This window comes from Grus americana, chromosome 1 (genome assembly GCF_028858705.1).
Source record: "Grus americana isolate bGruAme1 chromosome 1, bGruAme1.mat, whole genome shotgun sequence".
In the NCBI taxonomy this organism is placed as follows: domain Eukaryota; kingdom Metazoa; phylum Chordata; class Aves; order Gruiformes; family Gruidae; genus Grus; species Grus americana.
In genome coordinates, this window is record NC_072852.1 from 42,670,011 (window position 1) to 42,682,617 (window position 12,607).

The 12,607-nt window shown below is 39.4% G+C and overlaps 1 protein-coding gene across 7 annotated transcripts in view; it reads right to left on the reverse strand.

The window, feature by feature from the left end:
• Positions 1-10,375, reverse strand: part of CAPS2 (calcyphosine 2) — a 30,825-nt gene extending 20,450 nt beyond the window's left edge. For 2 of the 7 annotated variants that reach the window (XM_054813109.1, XM_054813104.1), the window contains exons 1-7: positions 10,312-10,375; positions 9,117-9,223; positions 6,648-6,694; positions 5,379-5,424; positions 5,122-5,241; positions 4,213-4,254; positions 1,830-2,003 (exon numbers count right to left, since the gene is read on the reverse strand). In XM_054813109.1, the coding sequence (XP_054669084.1) occupies positions 1,830-2,003; positions 4,213-4,254; positions 5,122-5,241; positions 5,379-5,424; positions 6,648-6,694; positions 9,117-9,194 (507 nt within the window). In that variant the 5' untranslated portion in view covers positions 9,195-9,223; positions 10,312-10,375. Of the gene's footprint in view, positions 1-1,829; positions 2,004-2,842; positions 3,017-4,212; positions 4,255-5,121; positions 5,242-5,378; positions 5,425-6,647; positions 6,695-9,116; positions 9,224-9,553; positions 9,603-10,170; positions 10,196-10,311 lie in introns of those variants that run through there. The other 5 variants (XM_054813107.1, XM_054813108.1, XM_054813106.1 and 2 more) reach the window with 5 other exon arrangements.
• Between the last annotated feature and the right edge of the window lie 2,232 nt (positions 10,376-12,607).

The following is a 12,607-nucleotide window of genomic DNA, read 5'->3' on the forward strand; positions in this document are numbered from 1 at the left end:
TCAGTCCAAGGGTATTAGGGAAATATCTCCTACATGGAGGATATGAAGAAAACTGACAAAGGAGACTGTTTACAGAAGTCAGGCAGGAGGGAACATGTGAAAGAAATCAAAAGAGTAGGTTTTGTTAGCTATGCTCCTCTAGAAGCAGCTTCTTTTCAGAGAAGAAAAGTTATTACAAGTTCCACTTATCAGGTAATAAGTATATTGAAATCTAAAGAGGTTTTGATTTATTAATTTAATCAGGTAGTGATAATATCTAACACAGAAAATCATTCTGTTAAATATTATATTAAAATCTGCCCTAAGAACTGATACACATGGCTTCTAGTGCTTAGCAAGTATCCTTCCGGAACCCAAAATCACCAGAATAAGCCAGTCCTGCTTTTTCTCTCCCAGTATACACTTGCCACCTATTTCTTCAGTTTTGGATTAACTTGGCTGCTCCTGTAAATACCCTTTTGATGGGCTTGCAGTACAGCATATAAAGGAATCACTCCTTGGAAATCAGATGACGTGATGGTGTCAGACTAGTGCATAAGAGTGGAATCATTAAAAAAAAAAAAAAGTTATATTACAACAAATCCCCAGAACTGATAATCTTAACTGCCACCAAACAGAAAACTAAACTTAACAATATATTTTTTTTTACTCAACTCTTTTACTCACAGAATATTTATAGGTATTTGCAGTTCTCCAAGTTTTATCTGAACACTAGAAGCATGACTATAGGAGGAGAAAGCCCCTTTAAAACTATCAACAATATGCATAAAACAGTAACAACGATATGTGAAACACAATCTTTGTCTTATGTAAGACCTTCTCTTTTCATTCTACTGAACATTAAGCAAGTAAAAATCAGTAAACTCATTGTTATTCATCTCAAACCTTTTCTCTGAAAAGCAATGAGCGCAATATGTTGCCTCAACATCTGCATACTTAACTTTTCATTAAGATTCTTAAATGGTCATCAGCCCTCAGCACAGTCTAGCATTTGACCAGTCCTCACAGCTGTTGCTTACTTTTGTTTCCTGTTTCCTTACACCTACAATGATGTATCTTGCTCTGTGCAACCACCCTTCTCCACTATCTCTTCCAGAACAAGAGGAAAGTTGGGTTTTTTTCACACCTTTGTTTTCCCGTTTCTCTCCACTGATGTTCCCTTGTTTGCATCTTAGTTTTAATTTAAAAACACAAAAGAAACCTGGCAGAATTAATACAGCTTGCAGTCCAACTGTACTGGATCTTATACAATGTCAAAGCAAAAAGTACAGACAACATCTTTCATTACTTTAACCCCAAATTCCCTTCCATTTTCAATGTTAATAGTTCTCTAAGGTACAGATTACATCTTTCACTTCTCCTTTTTTAAGTCCTATATACAGTCATAATTTAATAGAATAACAGTTAATATACTTCTACATTTAAAAAAGTTTTAATGCATTTCTATATTTGGAAATAACATTTTACCATGATCTTCCTGCTGTCTTTCATCATCTTAGGCTGCAAACTCTTCCCTATTAATCATGCTACTCTTCATGCTCAGGCTAGAGTGCACTACGAGGGCAAATGTTGCATTTCTTACCAGAGAATACAAGCATACCTAGAGTCTCAGAGCACCTCAGTTTCTTGCTCTGGAACAACTCAAACAAGCTTCCTATATTTTACTTCCTACTCAACATCAGATGCTGAAATTACAAGTTTTTATTTATTTAAGATAAAAACATGGAAGAAATTAATCACACACACACACACAAACCTCTCCAAATACTGTAATGAAATACCAGCATACATTTACTATTTAAAAATGCAATTACTTCTTTGCCAGCTACCTTTATTGAAGCTTCTGGACACCGGAGGTGGTCTTTTTTCTTTTCTGCAATTCTCTGAGAATACTGCTTATATTCTTCCTTCATATCTGCTTCATACTGACGATACTTCAGTTTATATCTGTCTGTTGGGGATGGCAGATTTTCTGGTATTGTCTTCTGCTCCAAAACCGAATGCTAAAGCAAAGAGTAATCAATATAAAAGCCTCTGGTTGATCTATTGAATGAGAACATCATTATTATAATTCCCATCCAGTATAACTTCTGAAACTTCTTGACACTGTGCTTCACATTAAGAAAAAATGCACATATGACTGCATATTCAGGCTTAGTTTTCATTGAGTTCTTCATATTCCGCCATTTTTAATCCAAAAAGTACACAGCCAAATGGGTTTACATCACTTTTAAAGAGAGAAGCCAAGATTCAGTGGTTCTGTCCTATAAGTTATGTTACAGATCACTACATTGGGAATTCTGACATTTGATTTTGGATGGCTGAGAATGGGCTACTGAATTTTTTTTCAATCAGAAGTTCTAATATTCTCGGATGGCAGATGAGCATTAGTCCTGGGACTTCCTTCCCTAGAATAACATCAGCTGAAAAGGCTGTGAAGCCAGCTAAGTACCTTCCTAACTTTACGTCCATTTCAGTGCTCTACACAATGGAGGCTGGATCAGCAAAACCAGCAGCAATGACAGAAGGTCAAGACTCCACTCTTCCTTCCCTCCTTGAATAACTAACACTTTCAATGTTTAAGCAATATTTCTTCAACGCTAAGAAAACTAAGATGGCCTTATCTAGCATCTCTACTCGACACATCTCATCCTGCAAAACCAGTGTAACAGTGCTGTTCTAGAAAACCATCTCTCAAAACCCCAAAAGATTTATGTTCTTGAAAGGGCAGCTTTCTCTTTCAAAAGAGGATCTACATCCCTTCACTGGTTAATTCCTGAATTATAAGACTATATTGATATTATTCTTCCAAAAGTGACCTATTTTGGGAAGATTTACTTACACAGTCTGTTATTGAAGAAGCTGGAATACATCTTGCTAAAGGAATGCTCAGTCAGGGCCCCAGAAGCAAGCAATGCAGAAATAAAGGCCACTCAGAGGAATACATTAAAATATTTTAGAACTGCTTGAAAATCTTCTCCACAAAAAAAGAAGGGAAAAAAAAAAAGTCAAGCAAAAAGAGAGAGAGAGAGAGAGGGAGAGCAAAAAGAGGGTAAGTGAACAGAAGATACATTCCTGCACCTTCAGCACTTCAGTATTTAAGACATAGTGAAGGCAGAAAGCAACAAGAGATAAATGAAAGCAGAGATCAAAGGGAGAAGACCCTGAGAAACAGCCAAAGTCACATCAACCTTCCATTAGCCTTCCCGCAGCTAGACAGAATTATGTGTACAAACTTTACATTTTAAAAAAAAAAGTAAAGCAACCGGTGAAATTATAGGTATCCAGACCTAAAAAGAGCATAGCAACTCAGTGTTTGCACTGCACACTTACAATGCAGTACAGAGAATAACCTATCCGTGGTTACATGTTTACAGTCACATCTTAAGACATGCATAACTATCTATGTGGGCACACAGACATTCTGAGTAGTAGTACATCCTTTGTCTGTTATTAAAAAAAAAAATCCACTTAACCATTTCAGGTTTTATTTAAACGCAATTTTTTTTTTTAATTGAGAAACCATGTAGTTACATAGGGAAACATATAAAATTATGATCTTGGCAGATTCACCTTGAGCTCCAGGCAGTTTGGACTCCTGCCAAATCACTGTATTATTCGTTTCAAGGGGCACAGGTTATGTACAAATTAATTAATAATTGGTTTTCCCTCTAGCTATACTTCTGTTTTAAACACACTCATTAGAATATTTCTTAGGTTTACATGGTAAACATTTACATGGTAAATATTTTTGAAATAATGGACTTTTAAACAGTGTATTTTTCAATTCTTCCAAAAAGAGATAACACTGATAAGTTAGGATATTTCCTGCACCCTAAACAAATAAAAACATACTACTACTAGTAAGATTTTTACCATGATTAAGTATAGTACATCATTATGACAGAAAATAATCATGTAGGTAACATTCTTGAATTAAAGCTATATATATCTAATCTCTTGAATCTATAGGGACTACAAACAGAAGACTACTGTTTGCAGTACTTCAGCATTTTCCCTTTAATTATCACATTTGAAACATTCAAAATACTGATGGAATGACAGCAGATTAAAAATAGTCTCTCCAATAAGCTAGTTCCTGTCACACAACAGAAGTTAAAATAGATTACATTTTCAAACCATATACTATAGTACTCTACTACTGAGTTGTTAATGTTATTTTGTCCGTGTATATTTTTTTAGCTACTTTACCTCTATTTTCTTCTGACAAGATTTTCTAGACACCTGTTTAAACTAAAGGAAAAGAGAAATTAATTACATACCAATGGTCAAATAAAAAATTGTCACATTCATTTTTTCAAATTGAATTCAGATATAAGAGTTCAAAGGAAATTTATTCCTGCATTCAGGGAACAACTGTAATAGTTGAGTAATTAAATTAATTCTTAAACGTGTTTTAGTGGATACTGATCCTGAAAAGTGCTGTACTGTACTATAAACCAGAATGTTAGCATCTGGACTACTGATTTTCCTTATAAAGCACCTAAGACTAGTGGTGATTAAGATTCTTAGTCATCCAGGGAAAAAAAATGCTGATATGTGATCAGGAAATGTTATAATAGAAGTGCTCTGACAAATTGAACATAATGCCGAAGTTAACATCACAGTTCTATTTTAAAGACAAAAGACAAGCAAAACACTATGAAATTGCTGCACATAACTACAAAAGTCTCCTTTTCACCAAAAGTAACAATTCTTCCATACAAATAATACTTACTGTTTGTAACTTTGGGGTTTTTCTTCAGTCAGACACTTACTGACTATTATTGATCTTATCTTTATTATTTTTGTAAGTTCCACTTTGTTTAGAAAGATAACCCAAAGTTACATGCTACCTCAAAAGTATTATGTTTTTCAGTTGCTTTGACAGGATGAGTGTATAAACCAACAAAGAAGAGCTAAGAAAAAAGATTTTTTTAACATATTCTAGAGGTTTCTCAGGAAAAAGTACTTTGCCAAAAATATTCTGGACCAATAGCACTTTGAGATATGAGTTTAACCAAAAGAAATAAAGAGAACTTGTATAATGAAGCTAAGTATGCTTTTCTAACTTACTGGTAAAGGGGCATATTTTAAAGGTATTTGTAGCGACAGACTGACCTGTTGAGCCTGATGATGCTGTGCATATGGCATTTGTAATGATGCTCTCCAATCTGAAGATGTATCTAGATGGCATGTACGAGGATAACTTCCACTGTATGGTATGTATGAGTCTCCATCCTAAAATTACAGGGAGGGGGAAAAAAAAAAAGAGGTCAAGCAATCGTAACTGTTTTATATTCAGAGTGATATTTTTATCAACTCCTGCAACACATGAATTCTAAAAACTATTCAGGACAGACTTAATTTATAATTACCTCTTCATCAGAATCTCCCAGCCTCCCTAGATCTAGGCATGGCACCCTGCAGGAAGTTAAAACAATTTTAATTGCAATACATTCTCTTATTTTTCAATTACAGTAAAAGCAAACTGCCTATTAGTTGTTATTATTATTAGCTCCTTCACAAAAATTTCCCTGCTATGAACAGTTTCACTACAACTGGAGATGGTCTACTTGGCTAAACCCCTATTAGCCCCTTTTGCTTCAGCTCAGGAACTGGCTGTGAGCTTTTCCTCCTCCGCAGTGGCAGAGTACCCTGGCAGCCAAAAAGGGCCCCTGCAAGGCCTTTCTGCACTCCCAGCACGGCCATCCTGGCTTCTCTTCACTCCCCAACAGGAGCTGCTGCAACAAGATCAGGGATTCCTTATTCCTGTCTTCCACAGCAGGTCTGTGGCAATATCCCTTTGTAATCAGTCAACAGAGAGGCAAGAGGGAAGCAACAGCTCCTTGGGATGCAAACCTTCCAAACTTTTTGGAAGAGATTAAGCAGAATGGAATACTGAAGTATAGTTGGCTTCCACTGTGCTAAAGAAATGAAAACATCTCCCAATTCTCTGTGTCTTCTGCCTTTACTCCAGGTATACTCTGGAATTGCAACAAGATTACTTTTTGGAATAAGAGAGCCCCTTAATTTCCAGTCTTTTTTTATTAGAGAATGACTGACAGTACACAGAAATTGAAGTTCTTTGACTTTAATATGAACAAACCAAGGCCATGGTCACACATACTTGTAAAATAATGTGGAGAGATACATTGGCTGTAAGGCATTTCAGAAGCCCTAAGCTATCAAACATGATCCCTGGAATAGCAGATGGTGCTTATCTGCTGAAGTCATTACAAGGTTTTAAATTTTATAGTCGCTGTACAAAATTTCCCTTTGCTTGTAAAACCCCTGCACAACAGTTTCTCTGTAACTTTTACTGTAATACCTGCAAAGAAGGCTAATACTTAAACAAACAAAAAGTTTTTCTCTTTTTGCTATTATATTAAAAATATTCAAGAAAGACTAGGTATAAATATGAAAGCCCTGAGTACAATTCTACCATTAAGCTCAACCAAATGTAAATCAACTTAATTCCAACGTAAATAATGCATCAAAAATTCTACTCTAAATATAAATCACAGAAAACAAACCTATGATGATAAATTTCATGGAACACTGAGTTGCATACCAATACAAATGCAAATGCATTGTGTTAATAATGCACAATTACACAAACTGATCAGAAATAGAAGCAGACTTACTCTGGTGGGCGAGGACCATGAGTAGCCCGTGTATCTGGTCTCCAGCCCTGAAAAAATGGCACATTATTACATACCTGCAGGGATCAGGATTAAAATACAGTTCTCTCTTTCAACTTCCCCTGGAATATTTAAAACCAATGCCTCAAAGTATCTGTTTGACGTATGTGACCTAGATGCTACTAATAAAAGGACAAAACAAAAGCTTTTCACTGGAAGTTGATTCTTACAGATCTTGAGACTAGAAGACTGAATATTCATTATGACAGAAAGATTTCCAGCCATTAAGAATCCAGATAATATCCATGTCAGCTATTAATAATGCATTAAAAATAATCCATCTTTGTGAAACTCTGTACAATCACTCTTCAGAAGAGTTTAGGTCACATGGTCCTTGTTTGTTGGGAACCAACCCCTCAGCCAGCCCCTAAACCAAAACCACCCCACCGACAGCCAGCTGGCTCACATGGGGCTAGCTCAGACCCCAAAGAAGCCTTGATATTTGGTGTAACTGTATCATTTCAGCTTTAGTATAGCAGCACATGATGATGATGAGTAGGCAGTTTGTGCACTCACCCTGTTTATTTTGCATGGTTGTGTCCCACACAGATCCCCAAACTCAAGTGAGCAAGAACATAGCAAGCAGCAAAGACAGAAGCCAAAGCTCCATCTACCCCACTATGGCTTTCTGAAAAAACAGCCAACAGCAAATCCCTAGGGAAGGTGGAGCAAGCACGTAGTAACAGTTCCCCCAACTGGCCTCCCAATCTGGAAAAAAATGTAGTTCAGGGATGTTCTGCACCAGGGCCACCATCTTTGTTTTCATGCTCTTCAGCTCAGAGATCTCAGCATCACAGTCTGAACTAGGCAGACACCGTATTTCGGCCGTGCCCTAACACCTTTCACAATTTGAGAGCAGTCACAAAACTTTAACTCCCTTCCTGCCGCACACCCTTGTAGCCTGCTCCTTAAAAAGAAGTTCACAGTTCAGCAACACTACCCTCTAGTGATTTCAAAAGAGGGTATTCGGATTTAGAAAAAGAAGGAAAGTTTCTCTCCAGTAAGGTTGCACATAATAAACACCACCACCTTGTGGTCAGATATGTAAAAAAAAGTTAAGAGATATAATATAATTTAGTCTTATTCATAAAACTAAGTGTAATGCATTAAATCATAAGTACATATTTTTTCTGTACCATTTTAACTGCAATAAGTTAAAGAACATACCGCATTCTAAATGTTAAAGTCTTAATGTAATTCCTTTTCCAGAAGTTATTGAGCCAGGAAGAAAGCAAACAAAAATCATCCTGAAGTCTGTCCACATTTACGGGATGAAGCATATAGTTTCAACCTAATTTTAGTCTATGTTCTTTTTTTGCAAGCCACCAAGAATCAGATGGACCAGGGAGCCTAAATTTAAAAACTAAGGGGCATGAGAAAGAGAAGGAAAAAAAGGGATGAGAGATTAGAGAAAAACGGACATTTGTTTTCTTTCACAATTTACACTAAATGCCACAAATGCTCTTGTATACAGGTATTTCATACTCAAAAGACTGGCTGAAAGGTAATATTATGAAACTGATGTGATATTGTTTGCAAAAGGTCCTTTTTCATTCCAAATCAAACAAAAAAAGGAAAACACCAACTTGGCAGTCAAACTCCAAGAATTCCTCATGTGGTCATCGAACAAATAAGGAAGTTAAATGGGTGCTTGGGGGCTGAGGGAAGATTACCAATTAACTTCACATCATGGGCATAAAGTACACAGTATCTGTGAGAAAAATCAACTTATGTTGATTATGTTTAATAACTTTGTTATTAAAAAATATTAATTTTTACCTTAGTTATAATGAAAACAATGGCCCTCAGAATCCAAGATCGTACTTTTACTAATCAGGCTTTCAAAAGTTAAGCCTGAAAGTTTCTGCTACAGTGATCTTGTAAGGGTTATACACCTAACTTGGCTCAAAACACAGACTATCAGGAATGTCTGGAAAACAAAACCTCCCTTCGTAATGAATGTAAAGCACTAAGATTCATTTTACACATCAATCTGAAATCATGCCTAGTGAAATTATGTTTTGGGAGTTTCTTGCTGTCTTGCAAATAAAAACATAAGACATAGCTGTTATCAGTTTCACCAACAGCCTGAGACAGCACACAGAACAAGTTCAAGCCTCTGCTGAGCTTAATTGCAAGCACTAGTTTGTTCCTGAGTTCTCCAGATCCTAGCTAAGTACCCAGAACATCAGTTATTTTAGGACAGCTGTTTTTATTGAAAATTCTGTCCTTCATTTAAGAAGCTGTCATACTAAACTATCACTTTCTGACAAAAACAATCTTTTTAACAGTTTCCTTCTCTGCAGAATGTATCATAACCTCAAACTAAAAACCTTCTGAAGTATGATTAAAATATTTGTAAAAACATCAAAATAAGGAAGGAAAACAACCACAAGCCTGCCATTAACATACCTGACATTTCTTCCCCATTGATGACAGCTGAGTCTGCCTTTGAGGGGACGCAGCAACTCCTTTAACTTCCAAATCCATGCAAATTCAATGACAGCCTTCAGAATAAACTGAAAAACAGAAAAAGCTATTAAGAAAATAATATGGTTTTTTACATTCTGCAAATAAACATTATTGCATGAGAGAGAATATGTTTATCACCAATACTTTGGGTATTGTTTTCAGCAATCTATGAAATGTTGCTGGGTTCCCCTTTTCACCTCCTCTTAATTTAAACCTTCCTTACTAATGCTTAACCAGATCCCTGTTCAAATTTACCTCTTTGCCTCAAGTTTAACTCCCTCTTTCTTTCCCTTACGCTTTTCTTGATACCTTCCTATACCAGCATTACTGACGTGCTGCCCCCTGGTTACACCCAACTTTTTTTACTCTCCACTTACAGCTGCTGCCTCTCAACTGCACCATAGCCTGGGACGAAGTATTTTCAGGAAGACGTAAGGGCCCTCCTGGCACGCAGTCGGCCTCCGACAGCTCCAGAGTGATGTTTTATCAGTATGCTATCTCCTACTCTGCTGGCTTCTCCTTCCACCCAGCCAGTTTGGGAACCAAACGCCTATCCTTTAGTTGCCAGAAATCAGATGCTCCATTTTCAAATCACCATCCACAAAGGCTGATGCCATTTCTACCTGCTGAGCAGGTTTTAACTCCTAAATGTCCTTTAACCAAGCCACACAGTTGCTTGGCCACTGGCCAGCCGTCCCACCGTGCCCCCTTTCCCAGGCGGCTTAACAGGAGAAGCAGTCGTCCCTGTATGACCTCAAGGGTCCTTCTGAAACATAGCATCCTCCCAATCGAAGGCACAGGGGGAACAGAGTGTTGTTGCATTTAATGGTTAACACACTAAAGTAGCTTGATCGCAAAGAACAATGCTATAAAACGTGAAATAAACATTATGGGCTCAGACAGCTCCACGGAAAGGACGTATTTTCCCAGGAGCGCACTGGGGCAGGGCCCAGGCAAGGCACAGGACACCGCCCGCGTCCCGGAGGGGTCTCACCGGAGGGGTCTCACCGACGGGCCGCGCACGGCTGAGGGAAAGGGCCCGCGCACGGCTGAGGGAAAGGGCCCGCCCCCGTGCGTCTCCATGGTAACCGCGCCCGCCGCAGCCCCGTTGTCACGGCTGCCGCCCACGCCCTACCTGCCCGCCACCTCAGGGGCGGCAGCGGCTCCCGCCCGCCTGCGCCCTACCTGCCCGCCGCCGGCCGGCCGCGCCTGCGCCCCGCGGCACCGCCCCTGCCTCCGCCTGCGAGCGGGCGGCCGCCTTGGGGCCTTGCCTGATACAGCGGCGCGGAGGGATCAATCTGAGCCGGGCGTCGCACGAAAGTTTCGTGAGATACTACCTCAGCTGAGCGGGGAAGACGAATTCCCTATCACTCATGAGGAAACACCCTCCTCGGGGTACGGCTGCCTGCTTGAACATCCCTCCCTGCCCTCACCTGCAAGTCTGCCAGCCAGTGCTCTGTTTTTTCAGAATGGTTTGGGTTGGAAGGGACCTCAAAGCCCATCTAGTTCCAACCCCCCTGCCGTGGGCAGGGACACCCTCCACTAGACCACGTCGCCCAAAGCCCCATCCAACCTGGCCTTGAACACTTCCAGGGAGGGGGCATCCACAACCTCTCTGGGCAACCTGTTCCAGTGCCTCACCACCCTCACAGTGAAGAATTTCTTCCTAACATCTAATCTATATCTACCCTCTTTTAGTTTAAAGCCATTACCCCTTGTCCTGTCAGTACATGCCCTTGTAACAGGGCATGTACTGACAAACAGTGTACTGTTTGTCCCTCTCCAGCTTTCTCTGCAGCCCCCACAGCCACCTGCTAGGAAAGCCAGGCACTTACGCATTGCACAGCTTTGTGTCCTTAACAAACTCAGGCAGCTGGAATCAGACTTCAAAATAGCAGCAAAAAGGCTCACACTGAAAGTCTGTATCCCTAGGTTAGAAATACAACAAGTACCTCAAAGTAGCTCAAAAGCTGTATGGACAAAGGCTTCCAGCAGCAGCATCCAAAGACTAGCGAAAGCCACAGCACTGATGATTCAAACACTGCCCAAGGCACTGAAATACTGCGGGTAAGGAGGTCACCAGCAACAGCGGCAGCGCCTGGAAGGCAGCAACACTGACCTGCTGCCACATCAGCTCTCACAGCTGAGCGAGCGATGGAGCCACCAACAGCAAACGCCACAGCAGCGCAGCACACTCGATTCCCATTCTTTCACTTCCTCCAATCAGTTAATTTTGATTAGCCTTATTAGTCATCTCAGAGGATTGCCTCTATGTGATTTTTTTGAACAGTTCCAGTTGTCCTGAATGACCACATCTACATCAGTTATTTTTAAAATTCCGATTCATCCATTCTGTTGAGAAAAAAATCTGTCACCTTTTGAGAAACCCTGGCTTTTTGGTCAATTGGTTTTCCAAAGTTAGGCAAAATCTCACTTATTGCAAAACTACTAATACACAGACGCTAAGGATGTATTTCTGGATGCTGCTACTTCCAAGCCTGTGTGATGCATTTTTAGAACCAAAGATGTACCATGTTTCTACACAAGAATGAACAATTCATTCCGTTTCAGTGAGTGAGACAGTAATAGTTTTGGTCCCTTTAACTACAGTACATTTCCTCCATAAAAACAAACCTACATGTTATTTTTTTGTAAGAATAAAGATGGCAAAAGAGTTCAGGCATTATAACTGGCCTACTTAAAAGCTATACAATTATAAAATGGAAAATTCAACAGCAATGTACTGTCAGACCTGTAATTCTGTCATTAAAGGGTAGCAGTTCCATAGGCAAGTGCGTTAAGTGAACAGAAAATTATTAGAAAATAAAGATGTGGACAAAAATTATTCTGGCAAAGGAAAAAATGCTTTTCTTAACATTCAACTAAAAAAGCCACTATCAAATTGGCATAACGTATTGAAAAAAGAACCCCCACAAGCCCCACAGTTCTTGAATGACACATAGCAATACATCTGGTAACACTGATGTAAGAAAAAGTGTATTACAATGAATCAAAAGGCCAGATTCTATTGTGTTAAAATAAATACAAAACAGGGATATAGTACATAAAGTACTAATGGGTATCGATCAATTATTAGGCAGCTGCTGAGTTTAACCAGTGACAGGTGGGGAAGTAACCAAGTGCTCCAGTGTAATGCATTAAGGTTACTGACACAGAAGACTATACATCATGCCTGAGGAGACAGAAAACCCAGACATAAATTATTTTAAAATTAGTGTCTGTGGCTAAATTCCTCTCTCCAAAAAAAGAAACTCCTCTAGTCCGCTCTTGTGAGACCCCACCTGGAGTACTGCGTCCAGCTCTGGGGGCCCCAGTACAGGAGAGACATGGAGCTGTTGGAGCGAGTCCAGAGGAGGGCCACAAAGCTCATCAGAGGGCTAGAGCACCTCTCCTGTGAGGACAGGCTGAGA